General features: G+C 37.6%; 1 protein-coding gene across 1 annotated transcript; it reads left to right on the top strand.

Moving 5' to 3' along the window:
• The first annotated feature begins 6,489 nt into the window (after window positions 1-6,489).
• On the top strand, window positions 6,490-9,699 carry LOC147856470 (ubiquitin-conjugating enzyme E2 28-like). The gene is made up of 2 exons (XM_087329416.1): window positions 6,490-7,025; window positions 9,190-9,699. Exons 1-2 carry the CDS (start codon window positions 6,810-6,812, stop codon window positions 9,418-9,420), a joined length of 447 nt encoding a protein of 148 aa, XP_087185542.1. The 5' UTR covers window positions 6,490-6,809; the 3' UTR covers window positions 9,421-9,699.
• The last annotated feature ends 10,877 nt before the right edge of the window (window positions 9,700-20,576 follow it).

Here is a 20,576-nt window from a genome sequence, read left to right as displayed (position 1 = left end):
TACCTAACGGTTTGGTGTTCGTTTCAGGTTTCAAAATTTTAAAATGGTTCTATTTCAAATTGGCTCGGTTTTGACACTCTCGAACCGAACTATTGTCAATTGTTAATTATATGCAAAGCAAGTGATACTCAGCCTCTATTAGGCCTTCCTTGCATACCTTACATGTCTTTATATCTGATGCATTTTGATGCATGATACCTAGTTTGGGTGATTAAGTGTGCATGAGTTTTCAAGGCCCTACAATTATAGTTAATAGTCATGTTAGTAATAATACAAGGTTGATATACCATCAATAGGTCTTCTTGCCCTACATTGAATCCAACATTTAGGGTTAGTGTTTGCAAAATAATATTCTAATTTTTTTCTTTTAGCATCTTCCTACCTCTTCCTTAGTGATTCCATTTACCTTTCCTTGATAAGTACATATTTCATAACATCACTTGAACGCTCTAGTGGATATTCAACATCCCATCTTTTTGATGTCAACTACCCAACTAGATGAGAGAATTTTGGTCGTGTGATTCATTTGTAGCTTACATCCAACATTCCAAGTGACAATATAATAGATCGATATCTTATCATCTATGATGATGCCAAATTTGTAGTGAGATGCAATTTGATACATTCTGACATTTTTTTCTTGAATTGGGGCCAATATTTGCGAGAATATACAGTTTTCAATGTAATTATCTGAGAACCAAAACATAACATTTTATGTGGTGTATGAATTTGGTAAATGATTCAATTTTCAAGAGTTTTACAAATGAATGTTGCAACTGCAATAGAGAAATATGTGTAGAAATAGGTCATGGTTGAAAATATGGGACACAAAGTTGATTATGATAAAGGCCATTTAGAAAAACAATTTCTAGAATCTAAAATATCAAAAAATATTCATATTAATTTAATCTCCAACCTCCCTTGTAATAAATGTCAACATGCCTAAACAATGGTTCTATGTGATAATTGCACAAGAAGGTTGTTCTCTTCAAAACATCATTGGATAAATGAAGGAGGATTGCACTGAAATTTGATACTCTCACTTGCAAACATATGGGGGCAAAACATGATATAGCAAATTAGTCTCCTTGATTGTGACCCAATGCCTTGTATCACATAAAAGGGAATAAATATAAGTTGTGGATATTAGATATGGGTCATAGCATGTGCATGGGATAATGGTCCTCTCATTCAAAGAAAATGGTGTATTATAACATGTGTATGCGAGTCTTTTGAAGGTTTTCACTTGTTCTCATACAATTCTAGGAAGTTGATATAAGAGTATCTTTTGGAAATGGATATTTTTAACCATAAGTTGACCAGGTAAAGCATGGAGGAAACCTAGATGCAAATCCAAGGAAATTTTAGAATATTGAAGAAATGATATGTACCATGTTATTTAGGCAAAACAAAAATAGAGTACGCTCAAGAGATATTCACAATAAGCATTGAAGTGGAATGTTGGATCAATGTCTAAAAGCTTCCTTATATAATGTGGAGAACTACCTCTTTCATGCTAAAGCATGCAAGTTAATTAGGCAAAAGGATATCCTAGAACATTCCATATGGAACCACTTCATTCTACATCAATGTATGTGGGATAATTAGGCAAAGTGATCTTTTAGAAATTTCTAAATGGACCTCCCATTGACTGATCATGTGTAGACTCGCGTTGACATCTATCCAAGAGCCAAGTTTCTCCTAGTCACTCTAAACATTTTTCCTTGCCACATATCCTAGCTAATAAAGAAGACAAGATCCTTATTCCATTTGTTCTTACTCCCCATTTACAACTCCTAAAAAAGTGTAGGATTTAGTACTTGAGTGGTCAATGTTGTGACCATGCTTAGACACTTTGGGGATTGTACATAGCCACACCTCCACCCCAACTCCTCTCCAAACTTCACCAACCGAACCTTGGTTATGTGTTTTATTCAAGTGATGATCTCTAATAAATTCTCCACTTCCACCATTTGATATGCATCTAACTAATTATTTCCATTCTACATCTCATATCGATTGTTCAAGCATTCACCATCTTGGAATGTGATGAATTGATATCAACGTTGAATCAATTATGGTTGGAAGTTGGCATCATCAAATTCGTTACACATGTCACAATGTCATACATGGCACATACATTTTTGCTTTTATGCTAACTCATCCATTGCAAAGGAACGATCACAACAATCAGGTCCTTTAGATTCATTCAACTTTGTACTGACTTCGAGCTAGTTGTTCATAACACGCTTATGAATCCAAAAGGCGACCATTTTCAACTTCCATAATCTTACAATCTATTTAATTGATATTGTCCTATAATAATGTTGATGGTCGTGACTTTTACCCATTGGTGGTTCCATTCAAACTTGTTGACGTCATCTAGTCCACTTTTCCATGCACTCATAATCCTCTTAACCATTATTAACTCTATTCAAATCTCGTTCAACTCTTGTCATTTGTGCATATTGGTTGTAGTTATAAGACAATGTTGTTTTGAAGTGTCAACTATCATTTGATTACATAGAAAGAAAAATTAAGGAGAGGGCCCAAGGCTATTGAGTTAGATGGATGTGCTAGGGCTTGCCATTGTGGCCTAAGGGACACCAAACCCTTAGCTAATGAGGAATAGTAATTGGGTGGTTGATGAGCATTGATAGGGAGCCAATTCTCAATTTCTTCCACTACAATGGACTAATATCTGCTTTGGAATTAGACATTGTTAGGTGATCGAGAGAACCAAAGTTCAATCCTCACCATGGGTCGTGGCTATCATAGATTGCAATCGGTCTTTTGTGCATGAAAAATATATCTATCTATAGATCCATTCATCCATATATCTCTATTGCTATATAATTAGGAACATTTTGCTCTAGTTATGTATAATGATTGCTCTTACTATAACCAACTACTCCTTGTTTTCGTAGACATAGGTGATTGACTGAGGTAATGTCTCCCTCTAATTGTAGTTCATTTAAGTTTTATTTGGCTCTCAAGTATGACATACACATATGTAAGAATCATAGAAAATATTCTAGAGCATGTGACACCAATTAAAACTTTGGGATGATAGAAAGGAGATTTATGCTTAGATTGCACGTCATGTTATGATTACTAATCCTAATACCAATAGGCACGAAATGAATTTAACTCCTCAACCACCCATTCCATCGACCACATTTATATGTGGTTTCCATGTGCACGACATTGAAACATATCTATTAATGATGGAGTTTTTCCTCCTGTCATTAGCATTGGGCCAAGGATGCAGACCATCTTTTACCCTATTGGTTGTGAACCGGGTGAGAGTGGTTGTTGGTCCCACTTGAGCGTCTAGCTTCGATAACCTTAGGTTGTAGCACTTACGGTTGCTCTCCAAAGAGATAAATAACACACAACTTCTTATTATTCAAGAGCGTTTGACACACATACAAGAATTAGGGTGATTAGTGGTTTGCTAATTAGCTCTTCACCTTAATCACTCTTAAGATCTAATGAAAGATTAAGGGAGAGAGTGAGAGCCCTATTACACCAAGTGAAAGAAGAGACCCAAGAAAGAAGAAGAACTAAAATTCAATAAATGGTGACTTTTATAGCTATTTACAATGAAGTTGAGTTACTTTCACACCACGATAGTCATTTGGCTATAAGCATTTTAGTGACATTTATTGTATCCCCCTTTTCCTAGTGTCTTCTTGAGCTTCATTTACATTATTACTGTCGATGTCTCATAACTTGTGCCTTGGATGAGAGATACTTAACAAATCAGAGGGTGAATTGCTTCTTGTTTACATTAAGAATATTTGGTATGTGACACATTGATCGATAAGATTGTCCCACTCTACTCTTCCATTATAGTTTGAGGCCAATTATGTAAATGCCAAACATTTAGAATAGAGTCTAGACGTATGTGTGTGTGTGTGTGTGTGTGTGTGTGTGTGTGTGTGTGTGTGTGTGTGTGTGCGTGTGTGCGCATAATCTTTTGTGCAATATCTTTCTTTACAAATGGTCATCGTATAAAGATATGGTCTATACTAATGCACCTTTTCTAAATCTAATTTGTCACGAGGATCTAGCTCCTTATTCATTAATCCATTCACTCAACTAATGTTGCAATATAAGTATATATATTTTGGCCAAAGTGTCCCAATAATGATGGTCCTATAGTTACCATAGACCATTGGGTCTTTGCTTTAATAAATTAGGACAATGGTATGACATGCCCAAGTGGTTAGGAAACCCTCACACATTCCACTATTAAAGCTTTGAGCAAACAAGAGTGTCAAAATATTGTACGCATTGGTGAAATAATCTACTACAAAGCTGTCATGACTTTTCGTTATTCCACCCTTTAATACAATATGACATGTTTTACCTTCTTTTGCAATGCAATGGTCAAAATTCAAATTTTTGGTTAGCTTGTTTGATTGGCAACGTCATATAATTAAGGGAAAAGTACTAGGATACCCCTGGAAGTTCGTCTATTTACTAGAATGCGTCTGGAAGTTCCAAATTTACCAAACTACCCCTATGTCCAAAAAATTACACTTTATAAAGTAATTATACACTCAAATATTTGGTAAATAAGGGTAGCTCGGGTCCATTTCTTCCATCTTTGGTAAATAGGGCTTGTAGATTTGAGTGTATAATTACTTTATAAAGTGTAATTTTTTGGATATAGGGGTAGTTTGGTAAATTTGGAACTTCCAAGGGCATTCTGGTAAATAGACGAACTTCTAGGGGTATCCTAGTACTTTTCCCTATAATTTATGGCCATGTATATACAAAAGCCTTGGTTCATTGGCATGTATTGATTGGTGCATTGACACGCAACACCATTTGCATGGTCCTAGATTCCCATGCTACGTTATCACAGGAAAAACTCATTAATTTTCTACTTAGATTTGACTAGATCCTCTCTCTTTTCGTCTCCCAAACTAGTGATTGAAGGAGTGTTCATTTTTATTTTCAAATAAAAGCCCCACGTTGGATTCCTTTCATGTTTACTAGTTGTTTTCCTACATTCATCTCCATATCAATGGATTTGAAGAAATGTACATATTTGTGGCATGATGCATGTTATTTTTTGGAGGAAACCATATGTTGTATTGTTGTGTATTGCTTACGTCAATACGTAGTATAACCAGTTCTTTGAGTGACAAACATGTTAATATTTGTATTTCCCTCAATTCATCATGCAACATAATATTGTATATGTACGTGTGTAATCTCTGCCACAAAATCATATCGTGGGTATTTAAATTTAGGTATGTGTGGGCATCCATTTCCATGGCTGCTAATGTGAATGACAAAACAACACGGTCCAAGGGTATGTGCACACTTAAATGGCCTTTCTAAGATCTTAGATCGATAGATGATAGAGTATCAGGGGTAAAGTACTCATATATAGTCAACATGTGTACTATACGCGTGCACCATTGAGCTGGCAAACAATCTATGATAAAGGTCATCTACATGTCTAAACATTAGCAAATGTTGACCATATAGTTGTTCAAGTGGAAGATGTGATCGAGAAAAAGGGGGTGATGAGTGAGCCATAGAGATGGAGTGAAAAGGTATATGCACGCATTGACAACATAAATGCAATGCGCAAGTTGTCCACATGATTGAGAAAAGAGGGGGGATTAATCAACCGCGTCTATTAGTCCGAACGGGCAGTTGCCGGCCGGGGCAAATTAGGAGAAACTCGAGCTCATTTCCAGACTCATGTAAACTCGACGACATTTTGTTCATGTGGATAGATTATTCAAGATTTTGCATATTGTGTTTAGATTTTGTAATATACATACATATAAATTCGTTTGAATGATTATATGTATATGTATCATTAACGCTGATCCTCAGCCCAATTTGCAACAAAACTTAACCCTAATTGTTTGGCATGACCCTTAACAAGAAAACAGAACAGAATTGCTTTTTTGTCATATTGATTAATGGTATGCTTTTGATTTTTTAAAACTTAATTAAATGCCTTTGATTTTTAAAACTAATATATATGATTTGTCTATATTATAAAAGTAAATGCTTTTGATTCTTAAAACTAATACATATACATATATGATTCTTAGAGTTTATTCATCACATATGTTTAAATATATACATATGACTTTTTATAAATTAAGTTATAATCAAAAGCATTTATTTATACTATATATATCATTATATATATAACTCTTATTAATTAAGTTTTAAAAATCAAAAGCATATTAATATCAATAAAAGCAAAATAAAAAATTGTGCTCTGTTTTCTTGTTTATAAATTATAAGTTTTAAAAATCATATGTGCATATATATATAATATATGTATGTGATTGATAAAGTTTAAAATTTACGTATATTAATTAGGTTTTAAAAATCAAAATAATTTATTTATGCTATGTACAAACATACCATACATACATACATACATACATACATTATACGTATATATATAAACTCTTATTAATTAAGTTTTAAAAATCAAAAGCAAATTATTAATAAGTACAAACAAAATTGTGCTCTGTTTTCTTGTTTAGGGTTTGTTTTACTCTGGGGTCCTGCCAAACAATTAGGGTTACGTTTCTTGTAAATTGGGCTCAGTGTCAGTGTCAGGATTAGGGTTAGGGTTTCTTGCTGGCCTCTCATAGCCAGCACCGAGAGTTCCTTGGTCCCCCCCCCCCCCCCCCCTTCCTTCTCCTGCGAGTGAGGGTTTTGTTCCAGTAGAGAATTAGGGTTTCTGTTTTTGCCTTTTGACTTCTCCAGAATTTGAAACTTAGAGATACAGAGACTCAGAATTCTCCCAAGTTTCTATGGCGTCCAAGAGGATTCAAAAGGAATTGATAGATCTGCAGAGGGATCCACCCACGTCCTGCAGCGCTGGACCCGTGGGAGAAGACCTCTTCCACTGGCAAGCCACCATCATGGGACCTCCAGACAGCCCTTACTCAGGGGGGGTCTTCTTCGTCATGATTCATTTTCCACAAGATTATCCCTTCAAAGCTCCCAGAGTCAATTTCCAAACAAAGGTCTGGTCCATTCTGGTCTCTGTGTTTCTGTTTTATGAGCACTTGCTTTAAGCATTTGCATTTTTTATTCATTTAAACATATGGCTTAAGCTTACTCCGAAGATATTATTACAAAGCATATATTTTTGTGTAATGAGGTTATCTGCTAAACATCTATCTATCTATCTTTATATATAATATATATATATTTCTTATCAACGTTTTCGTTATGCATACTTGATCGTCCTATAAGCATATTTGTCAAGCATACTTGATTGTATTATCAGCATATGTATTAAGAATTTTTTATTGAGGTATCAGCATGTTAATCTAGCATATATCTGGTTGCGCATTTTCGTGGTTTAGATTATTGTGGGAACCATATTTTATTGTCTTATGTAGGATATGTGTTATGAGCATAGATGTTAAGCATATATTTTGTTTTATGATGATATTGGCTAAGCATATAGCTTAAAAAGTATACGCATAAAACAAAATATATTTTTTTGTGATGATTATATCCGTCCATCTGATATTTGTGTTGTGAGCATATTTTACTGTGTTATGAGAAATGTGGATGTGCTTGTTAAGTGTGCAATTGTTTTAGTATGCATAATTATGTGTCAAGTTTATCTTAATCTTCTATGAAGATATGTGTTAAGCTATGATTTAGTTGTGTGTTTCAGCTTTTTCCTAACACAATGTTTACTGTATTTTGGCTCTTGTAACAATGGTCTTGTTATGATACTGTGTTCAGAACCTGATCAAGAGCTTGGTCTTTTGTATGTTTCTTCGACAAAACCTGGTTGTTTTTTGGCTTGCATACTCTGTTTTTGTCACGAGCCATGTGTTGCGAACATAATTAAAAATCACTCTTCTTGATGTGAGTGGTGTAAATAAAAGATGATGTTTCCAGATTTTTGAAAAAGAAAGAGGGAGAGCTGAAGGAGTGGTAGCTGCGAAGCCCTCAACAGGGGGTCTTGAAGTCCTTATCTGTGTGAATTCTTGAACCCTCATTGATGATGATTTCACTTCTGGCCACATTATAGTTCCACTTGATTCAATTCAATCATATGTGTTGACAACCTGATGGAGAGGGAGAACACAAGTCTCCCTACAACGTGGCATTCTTAGTAGTTGCAGAAACTTGAATGCAGGTGCTGAGAATCCCAGAGTCACACTATATCTTGTATCTTTAGCCCCCTCTATGCTGTTGGTCCCTTTTACCCTTTAGGAATTCGTTAAAGCAGGGAGTAAGATTGATTATGAGTAGGCACATCACATTATTGGAAGGCAATCACATTGTAGCAATGCCACCTGAACTTTCAGCTTTCGTCCCTTGTAGAGGTCAAAGTGAAAACTGATCCAAAACATTTATATGAAAGTTAGGCATGCAAGCCGATCATGAAAACAGATGCAAGACACTGTTTTAATAGGTTCCAAAAGTTAAACATAAAGCTATTAAAATGTAGTGGGATGTGACTCTTGCCTGTTGGAGCTATTCTTGTTTTTTTTTTTGCCTTCTCAGTATTTGAATCAATTGAACTTAGGTTAAGAAAAAACCAAAGACCTTTGATTCCTGAGGTTTATGTAAGGGCGAATTTAGTATCTTTTGCCACGTTACAAGATTTATATTCTAGTTTTGTATCTAGGGAGGGGATGGCAACAACATCATTGATTACCTTTTGATATTATGTTCTAGTTTTAAAAAACCATGGTTATAGCATATTATTTACTACCTTTGAAGATTATTTTCTGGTTTAATATCTTCATATAAAAGAAAAAAATGTGGTTATGGCATCATTTACTGATTCTAGTGTTGTATGCAATGAATGAGATTAGAAAGGGGTGGGTATTAAACTTCTTTTTTGATTCTTTGAAAAAAGAAGTTCAAAGCCCTTTGTTTATCATTTAAATTTATCTAGGGCAGTCAGGGCATCGTTTATTAGCTGGTTTTGTATCAATTACAACATATTCAGTTTATGTTCTACTTTTGGATTCAGTGAGACTATAAAAGGTGGTTGTAGCTTCACTTATTGCTTTCTAAATATTGTTTTGGTTTTATATCGAATGAGGTAAAGGAAAATGGTGTCTAGTGGATGTCATTTTACAATAATTTAAATTATGTTCTAAATTGCGATGTTAAAAAAATAATCCTGAAAAATGATAATTTGCTTCTATGTAGGTTTATCACCCCAACATAAATTCAAATGGGAGCATATGTCTTGACATTCTCAAGGAACAATGGAGTCCAGCACTGACTATCTCAAAAGTGTTACTATCCATTTGCTCTCTACTTACTGACCCAAATCCCGATGATCCCCTTGTTCCTGAGATTGCTCATATTTACAAGATCCAAAGGGCTAAATATGAAGAAACTGCAAGGGCATGGACTGAGAAATATGCCATGAATTGATATTTGCAGGAAAAAGTGAATGATAAATGGTGTACTTTTGACCTGGAAAAGTGCGAAGTGTATTCACTCGCAAAAAAAATGATATGATTGTTTGGGTTTGTAATGGCCGGCTGAACTGATAGATGTGTATAATTACTTTTTGTTATTGAAGATTAGATTGCCTTTGTTTTTCATGTTTAACCAAGAACTATGGCAATAATCTCCAAGCCTGGCATTGTAATTTTCTCTTCCATGACATCTGCATGTTTCTTTGAAACATATTTAAAATCACACATTTCTAATGGATGTGTCTGAAATCTTGGCATATGCCACATTTTGGATTATGGATTCAAAAAGTTCCACTGTGGTCCAATTTTGCATGCAATTAGCTTTTAAGAATAATTTCGTGTGTATGCTCATCTTTATAAACTGATTGTATTCATATCATTCTGGTATTAGCGAATATGGAAATCAATGATGGATAGTAACTAACTTGTAGATGCATGTAGTTCTGCCTGTCTAATGATGGCTAAAGGTCCATTTCCTATTATGTTGTACAAGGCAATGGTAGTTGTTACATGTGCTTGGTTGCTATTATTGCAAGGAGATAATAGCTGAAAGTGTGTAATTGTATGCAATTTTATGTTAGCCCCTAACATAATGTTTGGAATTTGGACATTAAAAGACCTCAAGTTCATTGAGCTAGAAAGACAATTTGATTGATCCACATTGGCTTTTTGTGGTCTAAGTTAATTGCTGGAGGGTACTTTTCTAGTGATCACTATGGTATGTGGGCATCTTGCTCCCCATGGAAAGCTTATGTTTGATATTAGTGATCGATTCAACTTGTGCTCTTATTGGATCAATGGTCCATTCACGACCTATGTTTAACATGATGCCTAGATTAGCTACTATTACAAAGCAGTAGCCCTTACATGACAAAGTAGTAACCCTTACCTACTATGAGAACTTTATGTACCCAAATTTGCAAGGAATGAACTTTAATAGTAATTATGACATATTGGGTAAAGGTGATGGCTATTTGCTTATGTAAATTCTAATATGGTTGTACATGGTATGATTGGTCACAAAACCGTGAGAGTTTCCACTAAGGTAATTTGGGGAGAGAGATTTAATTATCGTCTTTGGAGGTCAAAGATGATTCATGAGAACAAAAATATAACATTTTCACAAAATACTTGTAAAGTGCTTTACGACTCTTGATGCTTGAGAACTTTATGGATGAATGTCAGAGTCGAGACTGCATGATATGATTGTGTGAGAAGTTCGTGTAAGGATTGGGTTCGGTTGAAGATGTGCAAATAGTCAAATGTGATCGGAGGCAAACCATTGTATGAAACTATGATATTCAAAGTTTGGAACATGTTTAGGGGAAAATGTGCACAGGTGATTAGGCTCCTCATATGTACCTTGATGTCCAATCTCATATTGAGGCGAGTGTGAATTAAGTCGTTTAGAAGCCATGGTTCAATTAACAGAAGAATATGGTTTTATAGTATATGTAGTATATTGCATGAAGCATGAGCCTCCACATTTTCCCCATGTCATGATACATTGGCATTGCAAAAAGGCCTCCTTCACAGAGGAATTTATTGATTAATATCATAAAGTAAACGTTTGGCATCCATCTTCCAAACCATTTACTCGCATATTGCATCCCACCGAAACGAACAATTTTGCTTTTATGCGTCATTTGGATATTTTTTCTTGCTTCCCATACAATTATAGGAAATTGATGTAAGGGATTTTTTTGAATCTTAAGCATGTACTCAACAAAGTTAACCCTTTCCATGGCCATGAATCTCAATGAGAAGTGACCCCACCTCAAGAAGTAGGATGGTGGATGACATTCGTTTCTTGATTTCAAGAAACTTTGTAAGAAAATGCTTTTGGCTATTTCCAAGTTGAATGAGTTAGAGATGCTACTTTTGCCCCATCGTGAAGCACCGACGTCCCCAAAGTTTTGAAAAGGTATTTCTTGTGGACACAACATTTAGTTTCTTCACTGTTGCATATGTTCTTAAAGGTGTGATATGCTCTTTTTCCCACCATTTAAGAGGCAGGCAAAATATTTAATGATTCAAGGGAACTTTTACTTCAAGGTATTTAAAGCTTTACATGGTTTAAGTGCACCATTATTGTACATAATGCATTGTTTATCCTTATTTTGGCTCATCACATACATAAAATTTGTTTTAGAGGAATTAATGCTCAACTTAATATGAATGTAAAACTCTCCTAAAGTATTTGCTAAAAGCAACACATCACCTGCATGTAATTAAAGCATCATGACGACATTCCCAATAGCACGTTCTTAGGTGCCTTTTTCCTTAATAAACTTGGAAACCATTTGTTCTAATTCATCAATGCAGTCACTAAATAAAGTTGGTGAGAGTAGCATCCTTCTCAAATGGACATGGCATATACCTTCTTATAAATTCGAGAAATTACAAGTATTTATTCACTCTATACCAATGTTCTTCCATGTGCCTCTAAAGATGCTCACATATCATAACCTTTCTTGAAGTTTACGAAGCTATACTATATAGTATAAACCATTAATACTTGAATGACTCTCTTCAAGTTTCTTGAGAAATTATTGACTTTTTCTCTTTCTTTGAATAAGATTTTTGTAGTCATGCAAATGTGTTTGATGATTTTCTTTTTCCTTGATTGCCACATAACTCATAAAATACTTTTGAGCTTCTTGATGCTTTTACAAGTATGCGCTTAGCCAAAAAGCATTTGTTTCAGGAATAACTTTCTTGAAAGCTTCCCATTTGCATTCTATGTTGCACCACGTTGTACCTTTGTCATTCGTAACACATATATCCTCAACCATCTTGAAATACATGGGTGTTGGTTTAAGGGCACACAAAAGAAACAAAAAGCCAGAAATAGGTCAAGTTCTATACAAAATGCCGTTGGGCCTATCACTATGTGAAATGGTTAATGTGGAACCTTCCAGCATGGGATAATACACACACACACACACACACACACACACACACACACACACACACACACTCACTCACTCACTCACTCACGCACTCACTCACTCACTCACTCAACATTAGTAAATGACATGAGACTCCTTAATATCTTAGACTTATATCACCCTCAATGTAGAGTATTTTCTATGTAAATTTCCAATTTTATCTTGTTTTGAGACCCAAAATAAAGAATATGTATTTTTGTTGACAATAAGTTGGCCAACCTAAGAACACAAATGTTTACTACTATTCTTAGTTAGTTAGTAAACAAATGCGGAAATAATTGGCTCTTACATCATACATGTGTTGCATTGCATATTCTTATTATTTTCATGGACGCAACATCAATCTATTGTGTTTTGTGACATTGAAAACTCACATGCATCACGTTTTTGGTTCGATGTTCAAATATTGATCTACTCTTCGCAATTTGTGATATGTGATTGCTATTTTCTTGCAAATTAAGATTCATGCCCTAATAAAGACAAGGGTGTGTATCTTACAAACAATAATTTATTGTACTATATCATCCATCCCATGTTGAATGTTAAATGTCTAAAAGACTATCTTGGACATGATGATGTAGTAGATAGCTAGAGAAAACTCAAACCCAAACTACTGCTTGACCAAATGGAAAACTTCATACCCATCATGTCTCACTTATTGTTTTTGATCAAGTGCAAATGCATTGGGAATTGCATTGATTGATAAGGATTTGAAGTGACATGTGATTGTTGTTGGCCGCAAGAAAGTATTGTATGTTTTTTACTTTTCATGATTCGTTACATGTGATTGTTGTTTTCTTGTAATTTATGCCTCAAGGGAGAAGTAGTCTAATAAAGGCAACAATATGTATACTATAAACTAGAATTGCATCCAAGTACTAACATCCACCTAGTGTTGAAGGTTCAATGTTTAAAAGAATTTATTTCACATGATGATCGAATAATTGATTAGAAGAAACCCCCTCCTTAGTTTATCATAGTTTATCATTGATGCAAACAACACTTAAAAATAAAGAGAGGTACATGCTATATTTGCATATATTGAAATGGAGCAATAAAAAGGGCCACTAATGGGTTTTAGCTTAATTCTATTAACAAGACCAAGACCCTCATTCTTATTAAAGTATGATCACAAGTGACCATTCTTCTATGCTAAAACGCATTTGAATTCTGAATGGTGACATTCTCCTTTCACGAAACATTTGAGCAGTCAAAATGATGAACCCCAATTGAAGTGATTTAGGAAACTATTGTTGGTACTTGAGGGCCCATGGGCATTATCTCTAAGAAATCCATCGATGGGTATGAGGGCTTATGGTTGTTGGTTTGAAATTTGCATATCTTATTCCCGCTCTCCTAGTAACATCCATGAATATTTAAAAATGTTTGTGTTTTATTTTGTAATCGTTCAACACAACAAGGTTAGTCAAGTTTTTATGATTATTATATGAGTTGTTGCCTTGCATATTCTTTATATCACATATGCATGTTTGTGATATGCCATGCGCACATGCATCACATTCTCTCTTCCATATACAACATTAACATATGCTTTACTTTTCCTGATTTGTGACATGTGAATGTTGTTTCCTTGCGATAAAAGGTCCAACGTATATAAAGTAGACTTGAAATTACATATTGTTATGCACACATAACGTAGGGGAGGGTAGGTCATTGATATTTACATAAGTGAAGGGTATGTTCACTAATGTTAGAAAGGGACTAATGTGATTGGATAGAAGGAATGCTAGACGCAAGTCCATCATGATCGTGACAACAAATGAATGCAGAGTCTTTTAAAACGACACATCTATTCAAGGGGCCTAGGAAGAGGTATAAATATGAGGCTTGGCAACCCTCATAAGACACATTACGTCGAAAGGTTGTTGTCTTAAGACATTGGTGGTGCGGGCTAGGCTTTCGTCACAATGATCGTGTTATCTCTTCCAAAGTATTAGTCATCCTAATATTTGTCGATATAGGACATCGATGGTAAGTTGGTTATGTCTTGATTAGAGCTTGGGGGTGGTCAGTGGAACGGGTTCTTTTATCCAATCTATTTACTCTATTTTACTTTATTGGTCTATTGATTAGTAATAGACTCATAACACATACTACCATCTAACTTGCATTCAAGGTTAAACTTTTAAAATGATGTCTTAGACATGATTTAGTAAATTGATTAGAGGAAATTCTATGTTTCAAAGCTACAATTTGACATTAATATCTCATTAGAACTTGAACTAGAGCTTTGTCCAATTGTAAACATTGTACCCATTATGTCTTACCTCAAGTTTCTTCCCAAGCTACTTGGGAATGAGCTTGATCAATATGATGTAGATAACACTTAGAAATAAGGAGGGGAGTTTGTTGCATATGTCGACATCCAAATGGACGAGCATGTTAGTGTCAAGAGTCTATTACTAATCAATAGACCAAACTAATCAATAGATCAATATGATGTAGATAACACTTAGAAATAAGGAGGGGAGTTTGTTGCATATGTCGACATCCAAATGGACGAGCATGTTAGTGTCAAGAGTCTATTACTAATCAATAGACCAAACTAAAGTAAAAGAAGGAAAATAGATTGGATAGAAGAGATAGAAAACAGAGATTTATGGCAACAGAGATAGAAAACAATGATCCACTTAGAACGCAAGAGAGAGAGAGAGAGACACTGGGCACAAGATGAACTAAATTATATCTTCTCACTATTTACATAAATAGCCTAGACCTAGTGTTTAGGGTTTAGGGTTTAGATTGATACAAAGTTTTCGAGAAAATCGAAATTTCGATCTAGTGGGTGAACTTCGAAAAACAGAACTGTCGAAGTCGATTTTTCAAAAACATCCTGAGTGTCCAACTTAATTGGACCAATTTTTTGTAATGCCCATCTGGTGCCGAAGGGATCAGAATCGATCCTTCGAAAGACACTTCCTCATCCCATCTGCGACATTATCGGTTGTAGATATCTTCTCGAGGCCAATTTTCCTTGAAGTGACACAGTCCCGAACAAAGTGATATTGAACGTCGATGTGCTTCGAGGCGTTGTGATGAACTGGATTTTTCGACAGAGCGACAATGCCCTGGTTGTCACTGTAGACAACTAGAGCCGAGTTGGATTCGACTTGTTGAAACATGCAAGCCAACCGACCGAGCCGTAGGCCCGCCTCTTTCGCCGCATCGGACGCAACTACTTATTCGGCCTCGGTCGTTGATGGCACTTCTGAAGTTTCAATTTCCACGAGATTGCTCTATTGCCGAATATAAAGCAATATCCGGTTGTCGATCTTCGACTGTCCACACAACCGGCAAAGTTAGAGTCGGTGTAGCCGACTATGCCTGAAGTATCGTTCAGACTGAATAGAATGCTGAGGCCTTTTGTGCCCCCCAGATATCTAAACACATGATTTATTGCGTTCCATTGTGATCGGCCAAGGTTGTGCATGAATCTGCTGCCGACCCTACGACGAGAGCAATGTCAGGTCGTGTCATGACCATGCGTACATCAGGGAGCCGACTGCCGGTGCATACGATACCGACTTCATAGTTTCCCCTCCGAACCAGATATTCGGCAATCTCGGTGAGACAGTCGTAGGCTAATGGGGAGCGGGGTCGAAGCATATTTCGCCAATTGCATGTTGAAGTGTTCGAAGACACTTTAATATAGTCGGACTGGGATAGAAACAATTCTCTTTGATTTCGATTCCGACTAATCTTCATGTCGAGAATGTGTCTTGCCGGACCGAGGTCCTTCATGGCAAACTTCAACCGCAGTTACCGAACGAGTTCGGCAAGCTCTCCGACTTGCCGACTGGAGATTAGAATGTCATCCACGTGGATGATGAGGAAGATGGGTGACCCATCTCGAGCGGTTTTTGTGAAGAGACATTGGTCCTCATTGCTCTTTGAGAAACCGACCGACTGAATGAAGTCATCGAACTTCTTATACCACTGTCGTGGTGCCTGTTTCAAGCTGTAAAGACTCCGTCCGAGTCGGCAGACTAGATGTTCTTGACCGGGTGCCACGAAGCCTTTCGGCTACTCCATATAAATTTCCTCCTCTAGATCACCATGGAGGAATGTTGTTTTGACATCTAGTTGAATCAGCTCTAAGTCCTCGACTGCCATGACGCCGAGCATGAGTCAAAGGGTTGTCATTTTCAACACTGATGAAAATATTTCGTCGAAATCGACGCCATATTCTTGTTGAAAACCCTTAGCTACTAGTCCGGCCTTGAATTTTGGGGTGGCCAAATTAGACGTCTCTTTAACTCGATAGACCCACTAGCATGGGAGAGCACATCGATTCTTGGGTAATTTGACCAAGTTCCAAGTTTTGTTTACTCGATAGACCCATTTGCATGGGAGAGTGCATCAATTCTTCGGTAATCCGACCAAGTCCCAAGTTTTGTTTGCGCAAATGGAGTTCATTTCCGACTCCATGGCTAGATGTCGATGCTTCTTCGTATGAAGTCGGTTCTCAGGCGTCTGTAAAGAAGATACCAGGAGAGTATCTATTTAGGGGCTGCGACAATCTCTCGGATCTTCGAGGTATGGCTAGACTAGTCACATTGGTTGTCGTAGTCGGATGGTTTGAAGCTGAAACATTCGGATGCAGTCGAGTCGGAACTCGAGGTTTCGGCTACCCGTGAAAGCGACCTTGTGTTGTGTGATGGGCCTTTGTGCAGAGTTGGCACATCCGAAAAAATTACCCTTCGGACTTCGATCGACTTTTCGGCCTATTGATGCATGGCTGACTCATTGAACACTACGTTCGAACTTCAGACAATCTATCCGTGCTCAGGGTCCCAGAGTCGCTAGCCGATTTCACCATCTGGTCCATAACAAAGGAAAATACATTTCCTGAACCTTGGTGCAAGTTTGCGGCGATCATCTCTCGGGATGAGGGTGTACACCTTGCACCCGAAAATCCTCTGCTTATCATAATTCGGCTTATTGTGGGTTTGTAATTCCTGAGGTATCTGAAGTCCTAGAGGCCTACTTGGTGACATATTGATTATGTGTACTGCCGTAAGTAGTGCCTTTGCCCAGAAGTCATCCGATAGTTCAGAGTGTTGGAGTATGGATGCTATCCTTTCTTGAACTGTCTGATTCATCCGCTCGGAAATTCCGTTCTGCTCTGGACCATATGGTTTCGTAAATTCACATCTTATGCCGCGTTGTCGGCAAAATCTGACGAATTCCTCTTATTTGAACTCTCCCCTGTTATAGGTCCGAAAGCATTTCAATTTTCGGCCGGATTGATTCTCAACCATAGCGAGCCAATGGAAAAAATCGAGAACACTCCATCTTTAGTTTTAATTGGGTAAGCCAACACCTTTCAAGTCAAGTCATCAATAAAGCTGACGAAATACAAGGCACCACCGAGAGATTGATGTGGCATAGGACCATAGACATCCGAGTGGAACAAATCGAGGGGACTCGATTCTCTCGGTGCTGATATCGGATGTGATGTGGCTATTTGTTTGCCGTATTGGCAATGCTCGTAGAACTGATGATCCAAGAAGGAGAGTTTGGGGATGTATCTGGCTCTGGATAAATGCGTGATGTCGGCCTTGCTGAGGTGTCCGAGTCTTCCATATCAAAGTGTTGAGAATCAAGCTTAACATAGTGCAACGTGTGAACACACCTTTTGAGAAACTATGATTACTCAAAGATCAAGAGTCACACCACTACTCTCTACACATTAACTATGTGTCATAGAATCATATTCTATAACACATAACTAATGAGTTACATATTCCCCATGCCTATGAGTCTTCACATTCCCCAAGAGAGAGTGGTTGTTGTACTTAGTAACTAATGAAGAGAGAGGGTGACTATATATAAAGCACCCTCCTCATACTTCATACTAAGTTGGTTGTGACTCCTTGTAATGCTACATTTTTGTATCTCTTATTTTACTTGTGAATATATATCTTCTTCTTGAGTACTTTATTGTGTTCCCATTCTATCTAATCTATCTTGTGTTTCTCTTCTCTTCTCTCTTTCCTCTCACACATACACATAACACACATCTCTTCCGCCACACAAGAATCATACCCGATTCTTTACACAAAGTGATGACATGGGAATTTCGACCAAGAATAAGTCACCCTCTCTGAGTGTGACATATAGCAGGTACAACGAGTATACTTTCAGTCCTCGAGCAAGCATGAGGTTCCCCATGTTGAGTGTCCACCCTCCTGATGAGAAGTCGGCACGGATGCCATCTTCATCCAATTGTTCGATTGAGATCAAAGGTCTTGACAGCTTAGGTACATGTCAGACATTATGTAGTACTACTATAGAGCCACCCGAAAGGTTGAGCTCTACTGTGCCGATTCCGATAATCGCACAGTGTTGCGAGTTTCCGACTCGAATTGAGTTGGAATGTCGGGCTGAATATTGCAGAAATTGTGATCGATGAGGAGTCACATGATATGAAGCACCCGAATCCAAGAGCCATGTGCTCGATTCCTCAATCGTAAACAGAATTTCTGATTCGACTAGGTTTTCAATGGATAGAATGTTTCGATTGTTCGACAATACTTCAGCTGAAGAGCTGACATAGTTTATCTCCTCATGCCGGTCACTCTTCTGATCCGCTTGTTGAGTGTTATTGTTTCTGGCCTTGAGTGAAAGACAATCGGCTTTGATGTGTCCAGGTTTCTTGCAATAATTGCAGACTCGATTATGTTGGGACTTGCTCCAACTTTGCTGGTTGTTCGGTTGCCGTGAAGAACCTCTTCCTCGGCTGTTCAATCGGTTGATCGAACCTTGTACTACATACGCATGATTGGCCGAATTGTTTGCAACTGATTTCCTCCGAGCACTTTAGTCAGAATTGTGCTCGTGACTGAGGAGTATTTAACGACCGCAGTCGATGCGTTGCACACGGTTGTGACGAAAGTTTCCCACGAAGGGGGGAAACTATTCATAAGTAGCATTGCTCTTACTTCATCCTCGATAGTCGTCCCTTGAGCTGAAATTTGGGAGCTTAGACTTTCGTACTCGTTGAGGTGTGCTTGACTGAATCAGATTCTTTCATTCGAAGGTTATAGAGGCGTCGTATCAAATACATCTTTGTGGCGACGACCAAGTGTCTGAAAGTGTCTTCCATAGTTGGAAGGCAGTCGAACACGATTGCACCGTAAAGTACACGGACTCGGATAAGTGCACCTGAATAGTGGCTCAGACAATTCTATTGAGATTCTCCCATTCAAGCGGCTTGTATCCTTCTAGAGCATTTTCATTTTCGATGGGGTCGATTTGCCCCTTGACTATTAAATAGTCTTGCATCTGCTCCTTCTAGAAGTTGAAGTTCGATCCGTCGAACTTCCTTAGACTCATCTCTGACGAGCCAGATGTTGATGCCATCTGTGTCGATTTTGGGGGGCTTTGTTTAGGGTTGGCTACGAACAATGGTTGGGTGCAACATATTGGCTCGTCCGAATTCGTTCTAGCCGAGTTTGAACACAAGCCGAATTTGATTCGAAATTCGGGAGACTCGATCCAAAGTGACTACGACTGACTAACCTAGTCGAGTTGGACTCGAGTATGTCGATTCGATCTCGAATGTCGATTTTCTAGATTTCCGAACACGGAGTATGTGTCGATTATCCAGGTTGATTCTGCTTCAGGTGACTACGACAATGAGAAGAACAAATTTAGCTAATCTTTCTGAACGTTGTCTAGCCGAATGAAGCATGGAAGGGGGTTGTTCATGGAGCCCAAACAACTACGAGTGATTACGACAAACGAGTGGGTAGCGCCAAGTGATCTATTCGATTGTTGTCTAATCCAATGTAGTTCGACTGAGGCAGAGCTTGTGAATCGAAATCTCACTCCTGTAAAGCTTTGACGCTATCAAATCTTTCGCCTCTCGGCCACAACCGAGACAACACGGATCAATGCAGCAGAAAAATGAAAACAGAGACACAGAGAGATGAATACACAGGGTATAACGTGGAAAACCCTAAACGGGAAAAACCACGGGAGTGCACGACTCCAACTACCACTATACACTGGAATATACAATGGCGAGCTGCAAGGCGACGACCTTGAGCTCGCTGTCCTCGCCACAGGCGGCGGTATTACACAGAGGCGTCGACCTCTTCGTTTCTCTCTCTCTCTCTCTCGGCTGCTCTCA

The sequence above is a fragment of the Azolla caroliniana genome, unplaced genomic scaffold (genome assembly GCF_043228905.1).
Source record: "Azolla caroliniana isolate FFs.n. ecotype wild unplaced genomic scaffold, voAzoCaro1.0.p SCAF_13, whole genome shotgun sequence".
Classification (NCBI taxonomy): Eukaryota; Viridiplantae; Streptophyta; class Polypodiopsida; order Salviniales; family Salviniaceae; genus Azolla; species Azolla caroliniana.
This window is presented reverse-complemented; position numbering and strand designations above follow the sequence as displayed.

Bases quoted from the DNA above. Each gene is read 5' to 3' on its own strand.
- LOC147856470 (XM_087329416.1), top strand. From the start codon at position 6,810: ATGGCGTCCAAGAGGATTCAAAAGGAATTGATAGATCTGCAGAGGGAT. The intron at 7,026-9,189 runs GTCTGGTCCATT...GCTTCTATGTAG, and splicing joins GAGTCAATTTCCAAACAAAG to GTTTATCACCCCAACATAAA.